Here is a 20,582-nt window from a genome sequence, read left to right on the forward strand (position 1 = left end):
CAGTAGGCCCACACACCAGCGTGTAGCGCGTAAAGTTGACCGGCTTTCAACTTTTCTCGGTAGATTGTTTATAATCTGCTTGTTAGCTTGTTCGATGATGACACTGGGCAATTTATTCACGGCTTTACATGCATATTGTAAATTCGCCAACAAGCAGCGTCATTACAGGTCATACCAGCATCTCGTAACTTCGCCCTGTACACTCTTTAGATAGGAGGTATTTGACGGTCTTCCAGGACGGCAGAATCTCGTTACCTTGAATAACAAGGAACCCAGGTTGAAGTTCTCTTCTGGCATCCACAGCAGGTAGCTGAGCCAGGGTCAACATCGCCTCTTCACTCTCAGCGTGGTGAGACGCTGGTTAGTTCGTTCTCTCAAAACTTTACGATTCGATAAGTGAGCCGTGGCGTGAAAAGGTTAAGAAACGCTGCTGTATTATTTAATTTAAACTTTCGATACAGTTACTGTAGCGTTAGATGGTATCTACTATAATAATTACTTAGCAATACATTTATATGAATAAAGTTATTTTATTATTTAACAAGATAAAATGTAAGAGAAATTAAATGAATTATTGTAGGTATTTAATAATATACCAGCTGAAAGAAATTTAAGTGACATAGGTATTTTCAATATTAAATTTCATAATTCGAATTAATAGATTCAAAATAATTTAAATAAAAAAGCTTTAATGCTCTCAGATTAGAGAAGGTTCAATACATCGTTAATAATTTGTATGGTTGATTCTTAGCGACAAAATATTAAGTTATTTAATTTTAATAAAATAATATATATTATCAATAAAATCAGCACAGGTTTTGTTGACTTCGAGATGCATTCTCTACCGATAAATTTTAGATACTCTTCCAATCGTTATTAAATTATGAGTATAAAGATTTTTATTTTATTTAATACATATTATTATGGGTTAAGTAAACATGTCAAGCAAGTTATACTTTTTTTATCTTCGTTGCTATATCGTTATTTTTATAACCGTAAAAATTTAAGTATGTATGCATAAAGAAGAATGAAGTAATTTAAATATTATTTAATATATTATATTTATGTTATTTTCAATGAATACTAATTGTCAATAAATTAACCATAATTGATTTTTATTATCTACCCGATACTCAATAAAAGATATCGTTATAATATTATAGATGTCACTTTAAATAAAATATAAAAGCGCACAGTTTCAATAGAATAAATTTAAATTAACAAAAAAACGCCTAAAATTAAAATTTTAATGAATTTAACTATTTCTTTTATTTTGTTAACTGTCAATTCATGGTGGAACTGCATTGTATTGTTGTTTTTATTTAATAAAACGCAATTTTTTTATAGTACTTATTCCACTTTAATTAATATATTAGGACCGGTTTCGTCCGCCTCAGTGGGACATTTTCAACTGAACGGAAAATGTCCCACTGAGGCGGACGAAACCGGTCCTAATATATTAATTAAAGTGGAATAAGTACTATAAAAAAATTGCGTTTTATTAAATAAAAACAACAATAGAATTTAACTATATTAATATTACCTGGAATAGCCTCATACAAATTCTAGAAAAAAATCTTGGACCGAGTGGCTACATGTGAATTGCACGTAAGTAGGTATAACATTTCACCGTAGCACAGTTCACCGTGAGATTTCTTAACGGAAAGGGATGACCGTATAGTATATAGTGTACGGCATATATAGTATCGGTTGAAAAAAATACGCGTTGTTCTGTATTTCTAATTTAATTACATACCTATTTTCTACTGTCTTTCTCTTGTATTTCGGTAGTTTTTTAAGGAATTGTGTAAGTGCTTTAGGTAAAAGTCGGTTTACAGGAAGTCAGGCAGGAACCGCGCCAATTTTCATAGTTGATTTTGGCAAAATTCCAGAATTCAAGAATGTAAGCCTAACCTAACCTAACAAATAATTTAGTATATCGGCTATTTTTTAAATTTGTTTACCACTGGCTTCATGTAAACCGACAAGAACCGTGTTTTATTTATACATGTATATTATCTCAATATTATACGATCCGAAGAGGTTGGACGACGTTAATATACGACCATATTATATTTCCGATACAACATTTCACGGTGAAGTGTGATATGGCGAAATGCATACATAAAAATTTCCGGACACGGGACTGAGTTGGGTTCTAAACACAATCATTAACATACCGGATAAGTCCATCTAGTACGATTTGGACCCAAACACCATCCTTGCAAATCTGACGCGCATACAAGGGGAGGGATTTTGCACCCAAACCTCCCCCACATAGAAAAAACAAATAATTTTGGTAAATGTTACTTCTTATACTTTGTCAGGTCCACATGACTGAAGATCGTGATTGGTTGTCGAACAGTCTATGAATGGGTTGACTCCACTACTCTCGTCATTCTACAACACGCAAGACCTGCGGCCACTGGAAGGTCTTTTTGAGATTTGGTGCAACTATATTGGGGTATCATTGTTTGCTTTAATATTCCGACACGGTATGTCGAAAAGACAAGACAATGTGGCCGACACAAATGGACACTATCGATCATAATAATTAAGTTACCGTTAAGCCACCCGCATTCGATAACCACTTTTGTATGTAACGGCTCACAATAAGGTAGACTCAAAGTGGAGTGTCTGGGTATGGGTAATGTATCTGTAAAGCGCGGAATTCCGCAGTTGCAACGATGAAAAACTATAAGTAGTAGGCGGAGTAAATGTGTATGTCAGTGGCACCTGCTACATTTCCTTAACCCCACTCCTACCTAGCCCCTTAAAAATCAATACTTAAAAAAAATATTATGGATATTTTTTCAAAAAGATGTTTCTGTGTGCGCGCCTGTCACAGATAGTTCTCAATAATCAAGTACGCTAACTGATGTGTTTAATATAAATAAACACTTGTCTCTTGTATCAGTAAAACTTAGATCAAGATAATTACACACATAACTTTGATTCATATATGGCGACAGGTATGCTCCAATTTTTACGTCTCCGTAGGTATCTGTTAATTATTATATTACTGCTTACGATGGTTGAGCATATCGTGGCTCCGGGTTCGAATCCCGGGTGTAGAAAATTCACAATATGTCGTTTTTGAACTGTTTTAAAAATTTATTGAGATGATGAGATCTTTTTTTATTAACTCTTTCTATGGAAAAAAATTTAAATCGGAAATTTAATAAATTTCGTTCAGAATCAAAACTGAGAATTTTGTTTAACTGTTTTATTAATGCCTCAATTTTTTTAATTAAGACTGCAGTTGGTAGTTTTTTTACTATTTCAACTTATCCTTATATTATTTTTGCCTAGTAACAATTTCTCGAATTTTAAAGTATCTCATTGATGATTTGTCTAGAAATGGCATTTCTCGAAATTAAAATTTTGACTAAACGGGAAATTGAACATACAAATCTAACAAAACCGATTTGACGAAATCATTAAATCGTTTAACTTTAAGGACTGGAAGGGATAAAAATGAACTAGTACAACCTTTATAAGGCAGTGAATCGACTTCCATCGACAATAATTATGTTATAATATTTTGTTATATACAAATACTTTACCATAATACCTTACAGTTGTTGATATTTATAATCAACAAAAAAATCATGAGTGTCCTCTTATCCTTTGTTTCTTATCTTCAGTGTTTTATCTTCTCGTATTCTGACGTTGTGTTCAATGCTCGAAACTGCTATTAATGTTTTATAGAATCAAAGTTGTAACATAAAAGAACATTATTATGATGATTACTAATTTATTTATAAACATAGACATATTTTGAGAAAAATTATGATGATAGGTATATTTTTATATTTTCCGTGTTAAAAAATGTTTTTACGCCTGTATGGCAAGGGGTAGTAAGTTACTTGGCTACTACAAAATGGGATCGTGATACAAAAAAGTATAGAAACCGATAGTAAACTGTAAGCGAAAGATTTGTAATGAAAATATAAAACCTCAGTAAAAGACTAGTATTGGCATAGAGTGCTTACTATGTAAGAACAAAATACGAAACACGTGGTTAAACGAACAAACAGGAGTATGTAATGTAATAGAGTTTGCTGGAACCTTAGATGAAAATGGGTGGGAAAGATAGCTCGAAAAAGAGAGAAACGCTCGCCAAATCTAATGTATCCAAGGTGTACGATTCTTCTGAAAGAACCTAAAGGCTAAAGGCTAAAAAGTAAACTGGAATCATACTGCAAATTCAGATTTTAAATTAAATTAATTTATTTTGATATATAGTAAACTTTACAGATCATAAGAGGATTTAAGACTTTCACAATATTGCACAGGGAGAAAAACAAACAGTGGTGTCTTGGGTGATTAGTATAAGTACTTATTTGTATTGTTTGCTATAATGCTAATGCCTTGCAATACCTATTTAAATGCTATCAAATGGCTTGAGCCGTACTCATGGTCCCACTGTATGATGATTCCAGTATATAAAGGGATTACAATACCAAACGAACATACCAATATCGGTATTTCGGTATTTTTTATTAAAAACTGGTATTCGTAAAATATATTATGGAAAAAACAGATGTATCGTATCTACCAATAAATAGGTATATATAAATCTCTGATACATCTAAAAAAATACACATGACAACTTCTAAAACCCGCAAGCGACTGGTGAAAATATTTGGATAAATTTAAAATTAAGGAAGTATTTACAATAATATATTTAGAAAATCTGCACGTGTCATTAGTCACTAAAGATGTCAGAGAGTAACGGAAGTTAACCAGACAACGTGTTACCCGACAAAAAATGTACAGTCCAATAAAAGATTGTATGTTAATTATTAATAGATACATTTTTTTCCATGTTCAATACCGAATATATCGGTATCGTCTGATTTTTAATAATGAAGTGTAATTGAGGCCGCTTGTATTGAAATGGTGACACAAGACACTCATCTTGAATAAAATACAATTGAAGATACAGTTTATCATATAAGTACAACACATAATAAAGTAATAATTGCGTAACTGATTACGGGAACAACGATAGCTATAATCGTATGATAAGATATCAATTACTTTACCTTATGTTAAAAATTTTGACCACCTGTAATAATTAGTATTCTCAATTTAATAAATAATAAGGTAATCATTTTATTATCGAAATTAACTAAATAGATTACATAGAAACTATTTAATCTTTTTATTCCCAAATAATCTGATTGTCAATATAAAAGATCAATATTAAAAATGTTAAATGAAATAAATTAATCGATTAATTATTATCTTAATCTACATTAGCCATAACATTGATCCATATAAATTAACAACATTAAATAATAACTACTTGACATTAAATTTACTTAAGTACTTACCAAACTAACAAATTTTCAGAGTAAATATAATTATTTTACAACACACCATATTTGCTCTCATGGAGAGTAGTACTGGGCAGCTAGTAAGGAATTAAATTAATATAATATGGATAAAGAGCACGGCTTTAGTAGGTAGTCTAATCGAAAATAACGATCATTATGGAACTGATTTTGTATTGAAGTTTCTCTTTGGTTAGGTGGCAGAAGGGTCAATCTCCATTTTTCAAAATCCATTTACAAAAGTTGTTAACTACATTAATTTTTAATTTGGCAAAAGGACATTATTATCTTTCAGTGTATTACAAACCAAATTTAGTGATTCACATAAGGGTCCGCCAAAAGACGCGGCCATTTTTATACCGAGGCATAATTTGGTAAAAACTATATCTTTAAAAATATCTTTATTTAAATACCCATTCTCACAATATAGAGAAAATTAAATATTTTTACTATCAATCGGAACAAGAATAATTATAAGATAAAAAGAACTTTTTATGTACAACGTTTTTAAATTCTCTGTTGAATCATATAAACTTGACTTGACTAGCGTAAACGATCAAAAAATTTGTACTTGACATGTCATATTGATTTCCATAGTAACGCACGTATATATTAATAATTTCCTAGCAACCAATAATAGTGGATTGGATTACGGATAACTTTTCATAAAAAAAAGAATTAACTGAAAATGAATTTCATTCTACTTAAAGATGGCTAAAAGTATTTTAAAAATGCATTGGCATCGTGTTCTGATATATTCTAACCAGTCGGGAAGTAATTAAAAATCAAATGCAAGGTTTGTACCGGACAAACAACCAACGGACAAATAAGAATACGTCCTAATAAAAACTTTGTAAAAAATGAGATATTTGAAACAATTTCAAAGACATTTCGAAAACAAAATAACCCATTTGCCTAAGAATACAACTTTCTAATAGATTAAATAATATAACTCAAATATTTTGTTTGCTAGACTAAATTGAGATCTTATTAATAATTGCTCTCAACAATTTCGAAATTGACAGATCTTCTGCCGATTGGCTACCGATCTAAAAAATGAGACATAAACTTAATTATAACTTAGTATTATTGAATTTTTTAATATGTATACTTAAATGTATAACATAAGATTTAATATAATACAAATAATAATATTGCACTATTTTTAATTAACATACTCTACGTTAAAACGTAGACCCTGCGTAGATAACGGTGTAGGCCATACTCTACTGGTTAATATAAACTATAATCAACATTGAAAAATATCGGTAAGTAGCTGTAATAAAGATAATAATATAAAAGCTCAGTTATCAAGTAATTATTTAATATTACTAATGCTTCCATAACCATTAATAAAATATTAAAAACAAAAATTATCTACCTGCATATTATGTGTTTTGTTTAATAATTTTATTTATTTTTAAATATTAATTTTTAGGGTTTTTACACTATTTTTTAATGATATCTAGATAACCATTTCAATCCAATGTGTCAGGTTTTCAAACGAAGATAAAGCTTGTACTAACAGATATATTCAATTAGTTATTTTTAGCTAGACAAGATTAGCAATCAATCAATCTAACTGTTGTTATTGAACGATTTGTCTTTGAAAAAACAAGATGGACTTTTGATAATACCGCTAGTATCAAGATCGTTCTTTGACCTTAAAATACAATGTTGATAAGATACTCAAAGTGAGTATAATAAAAAATTTAAATCCGTTCTACAAGACATTTAACAATAATTATATTATTTAGAATAAAATATATTGGATAAACTATTTCTTTTATTCAACAAATAATTCACAATACTTAGATATGTAATATACGAGTATTATATTGAAAGTTCACTTTCAATCAGCATATTCTTGATATCAGTACAAGATCTAGTAAAATGCTTGGTTTTGTAATGAGGGTTTCAAAATCATTCGAAAACGTCCGAGTGCTACGTATCATTATACGTATCATTTGTGTTGAGTATTCTTGAATATGCCAGCATTATTTGGAGTCCAAATAGGTCCACCCACACAATTAAGTTGGATCGAGTCCACAATAGATTTCTTAGATTTCTCTACTTAAGAACATACGAATTCTTTCCTTATGATAATGACAATAAAATGAATTTCCCGACTCGTTTTCTTCTGGGTATGCTATCAATGCAATCCCTGTCTACCCGAAGAGTGATTGTTCTTTTAAAGCATTTCTTTTTACTTCTTCGTGGGTTCATTTACAATCCGTATGTACTGGCAAATATTAATTTTCATGTTCCCACCAATATCACTCGTAGCTCCACGGTCTTCAAGATACCTCGTCGCAGGACAGATGTTATGTTTTATGATGCTGTGTATCGTGCAATTAGCTTATTTGATGGCACCATAAAGGTTGATTTGTTTTTTATTAACTATATAATGTTTGTGGACGTATTAAATAGGCTAAATTTATAATTGTATAAATTATCATATTTCATTAATATTTATACAAGCTGTCTTTTTATTGTTATTTGTAATTAAGATATTTTTATACATTTGTATTTATAAAGTATTATGGCGCATTAGCCAATAGCTGTAATGCCGTAATACTCTTTTTATAAATAAATAAATAATCATACATACTTTGAAAACATCTTATGAATATACTCACTAGAAAAATCTTTTTTTTTTAAATTATGACACCCGACGGGAATTGAAACTATAACCGCTGTTTTTAAATTATGTATGTTCAATATATAAAATGTTATATTCCCAAATCTTGTGATTTATTCGTGGAATAAAAGAAATAGTTTATGAAATTATTAGCAAGTACTACTAAACATTTGGAGTAAATAAATGTCGGTTAGTAAGTAATTAAGGCATTTAATTAATACATACCTTGATATTAATATATGCAAAAACCAAGATCGTGTGAGAACAATATACCCGTTAAATTCTTCGTAATTAAGTAGGATGCCCGTAGTTTAGTTGGAAAAGCACACTGGCGCAAATCCAGCAGTTACAAGCTCAAGATCCGTGAGATGTCGTATTTTTTTCTAAAATAAGATTGTTTCTAGTGGGTTATATTCATGAAATGTTTTCAAATCATATATAAAATATATTGATTGAAACTTGAAATAATATAATAAAAAAACAACACCGATTGCGTCTCTTTAGAAAGATATAATTAAGTCAAATTTCATCAGATGTCAGTGAATACAATTAGATTTCCACCAACAAAATTGAAAGTGAACACCAATAAAACGTTTACATATAATATTACATATATACGTTTATGGATAAATAAAATGGAAAATATTGTATTAATTGATACGCAAAACATATTTTATTTTCATCAAATAATAGTGTATTGTAAAAAACTGCTACCGTTCGTTACTTATTAAAAAATTCAAATATACATTTTGTTCTTTTAAAAAAATAATATATTGTTTTGTTTAAATTTTACCGCCTATATAAAATTGACTACCATATATTATTATATTCTTCTCGGTCATTCCCCCATGACTGAAGATCGTGACCACCTTGAAATTCTGTTTTTTTTTTTTTTAAAGATATTCCACCCTTCTCGATCTTCTGTGTCTCACTGGTGAAGGCTACCCGCACTCAGCTCCTTCACTTGGTCGTTCCACCATGCCGACTATGTTCCTCTTCTTCGCCATCCCTGGAGGTTACCCAAAACCACCAGTCTATCCAGATTATCCTTTATCTGTCTCTGGATGATTGGCTGTTTCATCCTGTGTCCTGTCCAATAAATATGAAGCATTCGGCGCCAGTACCACATTTTGAATTCATCAATTGCCTTCATTTAGTAAATCGGCTACTTTAAATTTATTAGTAAAGTTGAATCAGCATTTAATTAGGGTTTAAATTTTCATCATAATCATTTTCAATACAAATCATTTCGCTATGATGAGTTCTACTACGTTAATTCCAATTCAATTAATATAGTATGTTCATATTATAAATATATATTTTATATAAAAATAATTAATAAATTTATATTCCACTTTTAATTCAAACAAAATATTATTGTACGGAATGTAAAATACGAACTTTACGTTCAACTTGTTGTTATAATTAGTTATTATGAATAAAAATGGTTAAGTTAAAAATAAAATAAAATTATAAAATAATTAAGATTAAGATAAATACGGAAAACTGATTGTTGTATTGGATAATCATTGAGTGTGAATATATTTTGAAAACTGATTTCAACACAATAGTGGTGATTAAAAATTAAATATTTATAGAATCTGATCATAATTTTATCATAATTTTCATCTATTTCTGAAGCAATGATCCAATGTTCTCAGAAATTATGTTATCTCGACCTACTAAAATTGTTATTTTATAAACTTTTCTTTTTGTATCCTGTTTAAATAAATGTAGATTATCTGGCATAGATTTGTTGAATACACAAAAACCATACCAGTTAGCGTGAACATCAAAATTAATTGTTATTATTCACTTAACTGGTCGATATTATTTATTTAAAAATTGTTTAATTAAATAACATTTATCTATTTTTAATCAATACAAAATTATAATTTAACTCTGAAATATTAGCCATAAAAAAGTTTTCCAATATTACAACAATTACATTATTTTTTAATAATATTTTTGAGTGGTATAAATTATAATATTTTACTGTATTTATAATGAAAATTTGGCAATTTAACCATTGGCGAGTCTTGAAAATTCCATTGTATCAATCAGTTAATGGTGAGCGTTCACATTCAACACTTCAAAACATTGTTGACTTACTCATCTCGCGTTAAATTCGAACCAATATATTATAAATATAAATATTAAAAATGTATTCTGCATATAAAAGAATAACTTATTGTCGACATTATCGACATATCCATTCAGAATTTTTGTATTCTGACTAAAAGGTTAAACAGAGATCTGGAAATAGAACAAAATGGAATTAAAAAGTAATTTTGTGCTTTCATGTTTCAAATACTCGGATTAATATTTCTCTAAAAAGCTTACTATGCATACAATTCATAACTATCACGTTGTAGATTTAAAAAAAATGATTTATGTAAACTTGTTTAATTAAACCAAAGACATAATAATTAAAAAAATTAAATAAATACTACTTAACCATCATTTTTAAACAACAAACCAGAGATAACAAAAATAATATGGAAATAATCCATTTTTAAATGATTAACTACTTACTGTATTATCTTACAAAATTCACTGTTTTTTTCAAAAAAAATTAATTAGAAATGACAACACTACGATATATTATTTAATAATACAGCTTCACTCGTTATGTGATAAAAATAAACTTAAACAAATACGTGTCAAAAGCAGGTAACGGATAAGATAAGTAAGTAAACTTATATTTGCATTTCTTTTAAAATACCTAGTTGATAATATCATAGTCTTTCAAACTTATGTTTGAACGTGTTTATACACGTAAGAAATAATCAATAAAATCAGCTGATGATCATTAATCAAATGATAAAAGATTTATAGAGTTGAATTAGGAATTAATTGCCTACGAATTACATTAAAATAAAAGATTTTTGGGTTATACGATTCATACGTTGTGATGAAAAATAATTCGTCGTTGAGAAACACCTAAGACGTATAAATAAAATGGTAACTATACTGATTAAGAGATAGTTTCTAATACTGGAAACCTACTTGACTTTCTAGAGAAGTAGTTGTAGGTAAAGCGATTAGGTATTAACAGATAACCGACACATCTCGACGACTCTAATTTTGTGTATATTTTATAAAAATTTTAAATGTCTGTTTTTTATTGTAATTTCTCCAGGAGACGGAGCGATAATCTTGGGGATTTCATGATCCGAAGGCACGCTCCGGTGCGCTTCGGTCTATTTCGAGCTCTGCAGTGAGATAACTAACATGTCTAGTAAAAAAAATATTATACTATTATTAGAAGAGGTTACATACAGAGGGTGGTTTAAATCAAATGTTTGTTCACTAGGTTTCTTTTAAATATCACTTTTAATACGAAAAGGCTTTTATTAGACAATAATTGTTAATTGATAATAGGTTGGTGGCGCCTATTAGGCAGTGGACTGTAATTTGAAATTTCTTGTGGATTACAAATCTAGGGGGGGATAAACAGAATGTTTAAACCCTTTCCTTTACAACGAGACCGTCAACTATATATTATTGTTTGCTTTAGGTAGGGTATAATTGAATTATAAAAACTAACCAATACCATGTCCAAGTTGTATTCTTAGTTCAATGGAAATAAATAAATTTGACGACTGACAGAGTGTGCATTATTTTTTTCAGATCTCAATAGCCTACTTCCATCCTTTGCCACTGTTATGAGTATATTATAAGTACTTATAATAACGTAACTGAAATATAGAGTGAATCATCAGTTCACTTGTGAATACCACCGAATTAAGGTTTGAGCGGTGCACGGATAGCAGGTATAAGTTTGAATGGATAGCCTCTTGCGCGGTAACCCTGATACACTCCAAGGTTATACAGTCTTCTGCTGCCTTAACATTTCCAGATATGCATAAAAAGCAACTACCCTTAGCCTTTTGGGGTTTTAGTCAAATATTTATTTGCACATCTCACAGATAATTATTCATGCGATGCACGTGTCCGGCCCATGAACCCTTCGTCACTGGTATACCGGCAAGCAACAGACGAATTTAATACGTATGTACCATTATTTTTCAGCTTGAATCTATCCACTGCTGGATGGAGGCCTTTCCAAGCTGATTCCACTTCTCTCGGTCCTGTGCCTTACGTTGCCACGTATTTCCGCAGAAGTTTATCATTTCATCGATCCAGCGGCCTCTAGGTCTACCTTGCGAACGTACCTCTTGGATACCACTGGATGACTAAATTTGGCCAACGATTGTCCCTTCTTCGAGCTATGTGTTCAGCCCATTTCCATTTGAGGTTTTTTACGAACTCTATTAGATCGCAAACCCTTGTCTGTCTCCTTATCCGCTTATTCCTCTTTTTGTCCTTATGAGTTATGCCCAGCATGTACCTCTCCGTGCATGTATCTCTCTTTTACTTACGGTCACACGCATATGTGATTACGGGAAGCACACGCTGGTTGAACACTTTGCGCTTTAGGGACAGTGGGAGGTCACTTTTGAAGACATTATTCAGACGGCCAAAAGCACTCCAGCCTAGCTTTACTCTGCGAACAATCTCATCAAATATACATCCATCTATAGACACTTGTTGTTCCAGATAGATATAGTTTTTCACCTGTTTGAGCTGAGTGCCATTGATGCGGATCTCTTTTTGGCCCGCAAAACATTTGAACATGACTCGTTTTCGTTTTTTCGTAAAACATAACATTTCGTAAAAAAATCATCAATACCCGTATTTAAATCCTATCAAGATTTTGTGCAATTATTAACATATACATACAAAATATTATTACATTGTCATTAATAAACGTCGATGGGTTATTCCATGATTTATTTGTAGCGTTATCCTCATTAATAATTTAAGTAGGTAGATTTACTAAAATAATCTTAGTTTTCATATCTTCAAGATATTTAAATAATCTTGAACTGCTTCCAATGCGATTAAATGAGATAATATTTTGAATAAATGCTGCAACGACAAATGAAAATGTATCAGTCTATTTGTTTGATAATGATGAAGTTTATCCTGCTCGCTTGTTTCCTTGTTGGTGCTTCGGGTAAGTAATCATTAAAATCTTATAATTGTTTTGTTTAATAATAATGCTTAAAACTTTTTTCCAAGCACCATAATTTGACGAAATACAAACTAAACAAATAGTTACATATATATTTATATATAAAATCATTATAATCAAATATTTTGAGATATTTTATATACCTGTGGGTGCTACACGGATCCTTAGACAGAGTGTACTTTTAAGTTAGCATCTTAAGTTTGTTCTAATACCCTACCATCCAGCATGAATTGACAGGAAACCATTAATTTAAAACTACAATGTATCTTGCAACATAATATTGTTAAAATTACAAAACAAGCGATTTATGTGAGTCAATAGAATTTCAACAGAAAGCTAATTTAGCAAAATAATGTAATAATTTATTGAATAAATAGTATCGCAAATTAATAAATAATGCTATGTACGTTTACTATGATATGCACAAAAGTTGTTTGTATGAAAATCAATCTTACTCAATTATTGAAACTGCATAAATGTTTAAATGAAATTATGCTCAATATGCTCAAACTTGTACTTGATATGAAGTAAATAAAAAACAAATAAATAGAATACTGAAATGTCATTTTGACATTTCCTTTTGATTTCCATAGTAACGCACGTATATACTAAAATTTAGGTTGCTAGGACCACCATCTTAGCAACCAATAATGGTCATTTACCTTTTACGGATTTTTATGAAATAATTTTCCATACAAAACAGGATAATTAACTGAAAATGATTTCAATTCTGCTTAAATATGGCTAAAAGTATTAAAAAAATGCATTGGCATCGTGTTCTGATATATTCTAAAAGTTTTAAATGTCTAGCTAGTCGGAAAGTTAGTTAAAAATTGATTGCAAGATTTGTACTGGATAAACAACCACCGGACAAACAAGAATACGTTGTAATAATAAAAAACGTTGTAAAATAGAACGAAGTAAAATTACCTATGTTATGTTGATATACGAACTATGTTATTTTGTTTTATTATTTCGATACGAAATAAATGGGATAAATACCGTAAGACATTTTGCATATTATATAATATTACCTTTACTGTTGACAGCGATTCTAAATAATTATATTATATTATACGCTAATACGCAGTGTAATTGAGAGCTCAGCCATTTTTGGTAGTATTGACATGTGTGTCCCTGATAACTATCTTAGAAATTGGGAGCATCGGTTGTTTGTTTTCCCAAGGTGCAGAATCAACTTACTTTTGGTGATGGCAATTGAGAGGGGAGGGTAATTACACTGTCCAACCAAATCACTTTAAATGTTGATATAGGTATTACAACTACGTGAGATGAGTATAGGAGAGCGCTGTTTTATAAATTCTTAAAATTGCGCTTACTCAGCTCATTTGGTGTACTTTACTTTATATTATTTGTACTATTCTCTTTACTCTTTATTCTAATAATGCATAATAAATTTATTTGTTCTTTATAATGTTTTAATGCTATTTATTTGTATTCAAATAGCATATTGTGAAAGTCTGAAATTTATAATTTTTAAAGTTCACTATGTTTAAATATATATTAATTCAATTATGTTTGTACTCAACAGCTACCCCACCGATTGCACCCCTCCTCACCCTCACGCGTACTGACGGACGCATTGTAGGAGGAGATGCAGCTGAGATCTCAGATGCCCCATGGCAGGTGGCTGCCCTCTATGGTGGCTCCCTGAGGTGCGGAGGATCCATCGTCAGCGAGACTGTCGTCATCACAGCTGCTCATTGCGTTGAAGGGTAAAAGATTCTATAGATTTTGTTAAAATCTGTTAAAGCTCAAAGATTTATTTTAAGATTATTAAAATAACTTGTATTAGCAGTTTTTTCATGACGCCTGTACGGTGGTCTTAAGGCTATTTTAAAAATACCTATGTTATAAATATCGGCCCTTGTAGTTCAGGGCGTGAAGTAATGGCTTGTCATCCGACTGATCCGGGTTCGTTTCCTGATGAGGGTGTTTGTGTGATTGTTTCATTTCTACTACTCCAATACTGTTAACTACACTACTGTCATTGGACCACACGGCTTGTTTTGAAATATATTTATATATATATTTGAAGAACAAAATAAAAAAGAAGAACATAAAATCAAACCAGTGTTATGTGTGCATAATTTTTTTAGCAATTATTCGTAAATATTCTATTGCAACCTAACCTGGTGTATCTACTATATTTTTCCTAATAGAACATCCGCCAGTAACTGGAAAGTACGTGCCGGATCCAAGAACAACAATCAGGGAGGACAGGTCGTCCAGGTTGCCAGGTTAGTTGCAAACCCAGGCTACAACATCGCCATCGATTACGATCTTGCCATCTTCTGGTTGGAAAGTCCTCTGAACCTTGATGGAGTCAACGTTAAGGCCGTCGCTCTTCCCAAGCAAGGAGACACCGTCGCAGATGGTGCATCTGCTCTCATCTCAGGATGGGGCGCGACCACTGTAAGAAAATTTGATATACCTGTATTATGTTTAAAATGTCATGCCGTAAATTCTGTACCCTATATAAATAATTTATATATTTCGGAAATATTTTTCTATTATAAAGTACCCATGAAAATCATTTGGAGTAATTATTATTTTATTCATTATTGACAATGACAATATTGCCAAGTAAATTAAAACTATAATATTATAATATGTGTACCATAGATCCTGGAAACTTTGAATGACATTAAGTATAATTGATTTAACCCCTAAATCTCAAAATATATAAATGTATTTTTAAAGTATTATTAATAAAAAGGTACGAAACTATCCGCAAATAGTTTTTTTATGTAATGGTGCTAGCTTTCAATATATTTTATTGGTTAAAAATATTATATTCAATATTAAAAAAACACAATATTATGTAGTAGGTATAATATATAATTATAACACATAATTAATAATCGGATCTGGTTTTGTCCGCTGTAACCGGTGCTGTTTATAAATAATCTCTAAAAGAATAATTACTACCTATATATACGTTTTTTTATAAATATTATAATTTCACTTTTTGATATTGTGTACACTATATTATATAACAGATCTTTCAAAAATATATCCATACCTAAAAGCCAGACTACCTTATCTCCAAATAAAATATTTACGATTGTAATTTAATATTTTTTGTGTTAAATGTAATTACTTATTTTAATAATTTCGGGTTTCTGTTATGAATACGTTCAAAGTGGTGTGAATTAGGCATGAGATATGTATAAAATCTGTACTTAACTCATTTTAGATAAAATTGATTTTAAGATACTCTGGCTCTGAAGTTTATTAGTGTTATATTTTTATGCTGTCTTGATGTTTTTTGATATCTGCAGTTATTTGACAAATATGATTTAGTATTTAATTATTAATTAAAACGGCATCTACCTACATAACGTGTGGTGACATCATTGATATATAAAATTGATTTGTGGAATATTGGGTTTAATTAAATTTTCGAAATGAAAAAAGCTTTTTAGCGAAATAAAATGGTCAAACGAAACACACATCATTGGACCTCAATAAGTTCGAATTCAAGTTTCGAATATCTTCCATCCAGTTTTAAATCGGTAAATCATTTTGCTATCGTTAATGAACATAAATTACTGATTGACTACTTTATTATTTACAGCAAGGAGGCGGCGTTACCAACATCCTTCAGAAAGTGACCATCCCAATTGTCAACCAGAAGGTCTGCGTAACCGCCTACAGTGGATTCAATATTATTACCGACAGGATGATCTGCGCTGGATTAATCGAAACAGGAGGACAGGATGCTTGCCAGGGAGACTCCGGTGGCCCACTCGTCATTGATGGTGTCCTCGTAGGAGTCACCTCATGGGGTAGAGGTTGCGCCATGAAGGGATACCCAGGAGTATGGGCCCGCGTTGCATCTATGATGGATTGGGTCAACAAAGAACTCGCAAATTAAATTCCCTCTTTTTCTACGACACATTGTAAATAAATTATATTCAATAAATTTTAATACTATTTTTTTTAATGTCTAACTTTTATACGTGTGTATTATTAATAACAAAATAACTTGATATTTCACAAAGAACTAATAATATAAAATCCTATATCCGAAAAAAATGTTTTTTGATTTTATTTATTACATTTTTTAATAATTACAACATTATTCATACGACTATAATGTAGCCGACGATGTATTAGAGAAATGATTCTTGAAATGGTGGCAACTGGAGGGGAAATTACAAAAGGGTGACAGAAGAGTGCTAGGCTAATCAAAAGGGGCAAACAATATGTAAATTTTGTATTGGTTTAATATTATTTTTTCAAACAATATGTCTTATCAAAATAAAATTTAACATTATTTGCGTTACTACATCTCAACCCGTTATGTAATTTATGCAGCTGCGATTTGTGTAAGGTCGCCATCCGTGATTCTCTAAACGTGTCTGAACGAGAAGATTTTAGTGCCACACTTTCTTTTGCCAAAACCAAACTGCACGGGACTTATGTAGCAACTGATAGTCGAGGTGTGAGCACATCAATTTGTTTTGCAATGGCGTAGGACGAATATATTCTTAAATCGTGTAAAGATGACTAAAAAACGTTCCGCATGTAATTGTAAAAGAAAACATGTCAATGAATCTACTATTATTATTTCGAATATAATAACAAACATAATTTTATAATAATTTTAACATAAAACATAATAAACACATTTTTGACAAATTATATTTCGTTCGGCAGCAAATTATATTTGCACAATCCGGGCATCGCCTAGTCACGATCTTTTTAGACCATGCCTCAGCTGAAGTATATATAGCCTTAATAAAATAGTTTAGGAAATAAAAATAATCCTGATTTGCCCACCCGTTATTACATTATTTTTTTTAAATATTTTTGAGTGGTATAAATTATAATATATTACTGTATTTATAATGAAAATTTGGCAATTTAACCATTGGCGAGTCTTGAAAATTCCAATGTATCAATCAGTTCATTCGTTCGTTGCGTTCACATTCAATACTTATTAGTAGAAAAACATTGTTGACCTACTCATCTCGCGTTAAATTCGTTCCGAATTCGATGGACGACTGTACAAAATAATGTAATCCAGACATCTTGATGATGAGCCTTATCTCTTCAGCTTCCTGTTACTTCATAGACCCAGTGAAGAGATCTAAACAACGTAGCTCTTTTGAATCTTCGTATCATAAAACGTACCCTGAAAAATTAACAGTTTAGTAATAATCCGGATAACAACACTACGATATTATGTTATTTAATAATACAGCTTCACTCGTTATGTGATAAAAATAAAATTAAACAAATACATGTCGAAAGCAGGTAACGATAAGATAACTAAGTAAACTTATATTTGCATTTCTTTTAAAATACCTAGTCGATAATATCATAGTCTTTCAAACTTATGTTTGAACGTGTTTATACACGTAAGAAATAATCAATAAAATCAGCTGATGATCATTAATCAAATGATAAAAGATTTATAGAGTTGAATTAGGAATTAATTGCCTACGAATTACTTGAAATACCTTGACACGTCTGACCACAATAAGCTAATTCATCGAGGATTCTCGAGTAGTAACGACAAAAAAATGATTTTTGGGTTATTCGATTCATACGTTGTGATGAAAAATAATTCGTCATTGAGAAAATGAAAATAGAAAAACGATTGTCTACAGTGCAACTGAGACATATCAATCAAACGGGAACTATACTGATTAAGAGATAAGTTTCTAATACTGGAAACCTACTTGACTTTCTAGAGAAGTAGTTGTAGGTAAAACGATTAGGTATTACCAGATAACCGACACGTCTCGACGATTCTAATTTTGTGTATATTTTATGAAAAATATAAACTTGTCTTTTATTTTTTTTATATGGCATACCTACTAGCTCAGGCGGTCAAATTAATTTCTTCAGGAGACGGAGCGATAATCTGGGGGATTTCATGATCCGAAGGCATGCTCCGGTGAGCTTCGGTCCATTTCGAGCCCTATAAGTGATATAACTAACATGTCTAGTAAAAAAATATTATACTATTATTAGAAACGGTGACGTACAAGTGGGTGGTTTAAATAAAATATTTGTTGACAAGGTTTTTTTTTTAATATTACTTTTAACACGAAAAGGCTTTTATTAGACAATTGTTAATAATTGATAATATGTTGGTGGCGCTTTTTTACAGTGGACTGTAATTTGAAGATACTTGTGGATTACGAATCTAGGGGGGGGGGGGGTTTAAACAGGGTGCTTAAACCCTTTCATCTAGAACGAGATCGCCAACTATCTATTATGGTTTGCTATAGGCAGGGAATAATTGAATTATAAAAACTAACCAATACCATGTCCGATTTGTATTCTTAGTTCAATGGGAATAAATAAGTTTGACGACTGACAGAGTGAGCATTATTTTTGAAAGATCTCCACAGCCTACTTCGATCCTTTGCCACTGTTATATGTATACTATAAGTACTTATAATAACGTAACTGAAACAATGAGTTAATCATCGGTTAACTTGTGAATACTAACGAATTAAGGGTTGAGCGGTGCACGGATAGCAGGTATAAGTTTGTATAGATAGCCTCTTGCGCGGTACCCCTGATACACTCCATGGTCCGACAGTCTTCTGCTGCCGTAACATTTCCAGATATGCATAAAAAGCAACTACCCTTAGCCTTTTGGGGTCTTAGTCAAATATTTATTTGCACATCTCACAGATAATTATTCATGGGATGCACGTGTCCGGCAGACGAACCCTTCGTCACTGGTAACCCGGCAAGCATCAGACGAATTTAATACGTATGTACCATTACTTTTCAGCCTGAATCTATCCACTGCTGGATGGAGGCTTCTCCAAGATGATTCCACTTCTCTCGGTCTTGTGCGTTGCGTTGCCACGTACTTCCGCAGAACTTTATCATTTCATCGATCCAGCGGCCTCTAGGTCTACCTTGCGGACGTACCTCTTGGATACCACTGGATGACTAAATTTGGCCAACGATTGTCCCTTCTTCGAGCTATGTGTCCAGCCCATTTCCATTTGAGGTTTTTTACGAATTCTATTACATCGCAAACCATTGTCTGTCTCTTTATCCACTCATTCCTCTTTTTGTCCTTTCGCGTTATGCCCAGCATGCACCTCTCCGTACCACGTTGTGCTACTGTAAGTTTCTGGATCTCTCTTTTACTTATGTACACACGCATATGTGATTACGGGAAGCACACGCTGGTTGAACACTTTGCGCTTTAGACACAGTGGGAGGTCACTTTTGAAGACATTATTCAGGCGACCAAAAGCACTCCAGCCTAAAATATCTATATTAAATCCAATCAAGATTTTGTGCAATTATTAACGTATACATACAAAATATTATTACATTGTCATTAATAAACGTCGATTGGTTATTCCAAGTGTTATTTTAGCGTTATCCTAATAATTAATTTAAGTAGGTAGGTTTACCAAAATAATCTTAGTTTTCATATCTTCAATATATTTAAATAATCTTGAACTGAATCCAATGCGATTAAATGAGATAATATTTTGAATAAATGCAGCAACGAGAAATGAAAATTTATCAGTCTATTTGTTTGAAA

At 31.2% G+C, this 20,582-nt stretch overlaps 1 protein-coding gene across 1 annotated transcript; it reads left to right on the plus strand.

The window, feature by feature from the left end:
* The first annotated feature begins 12,946 nt into the window (after nucleotides 1-12,946).
* LOC147078910 (trypsin-1-like) lies at nucleotides 12,947-17,079 on the plus strand. The gene is made up of 4 exons (XM_085948571.1): nucleotides 12,947-13,006; nucleotides 14,577-14,760; nucleotides 15,208-15,460; nucleotides 16,626-17,079. Exons 1-4 carry the CDS (start codon nucleotides 12,961-12,963, stop codon nucleotides 16,923-16,925), a joined length of 783 nt encoding a protein of 260 aa, XP_085804697.1. The 5' UTR covers nucleotides 12,947-12,960; the 3' UTR covers nucleotides 16,926-17,079.
* The last annotated feature ends 3,503 nt before the right edge of the window (nucleotides 17,080-20,582 follow it).

Source organism: Rhyacophila brunnea, unplaced genomic scaffold, assembly GCF_057557595.1.
Source record: "Rhyacophila brunnea isolate RB1 unplaced genomic scaffold, BYU_Rbru_1.0 scaffold_10, whole genome shotgun sequence".
Lineage (NCBI taxonomy): Eukaryota > Metazoa > Arthropoda > Insecta > Trichoptera > Rhyacophilidae > Rhyacophila > Rhyacophila brunnea.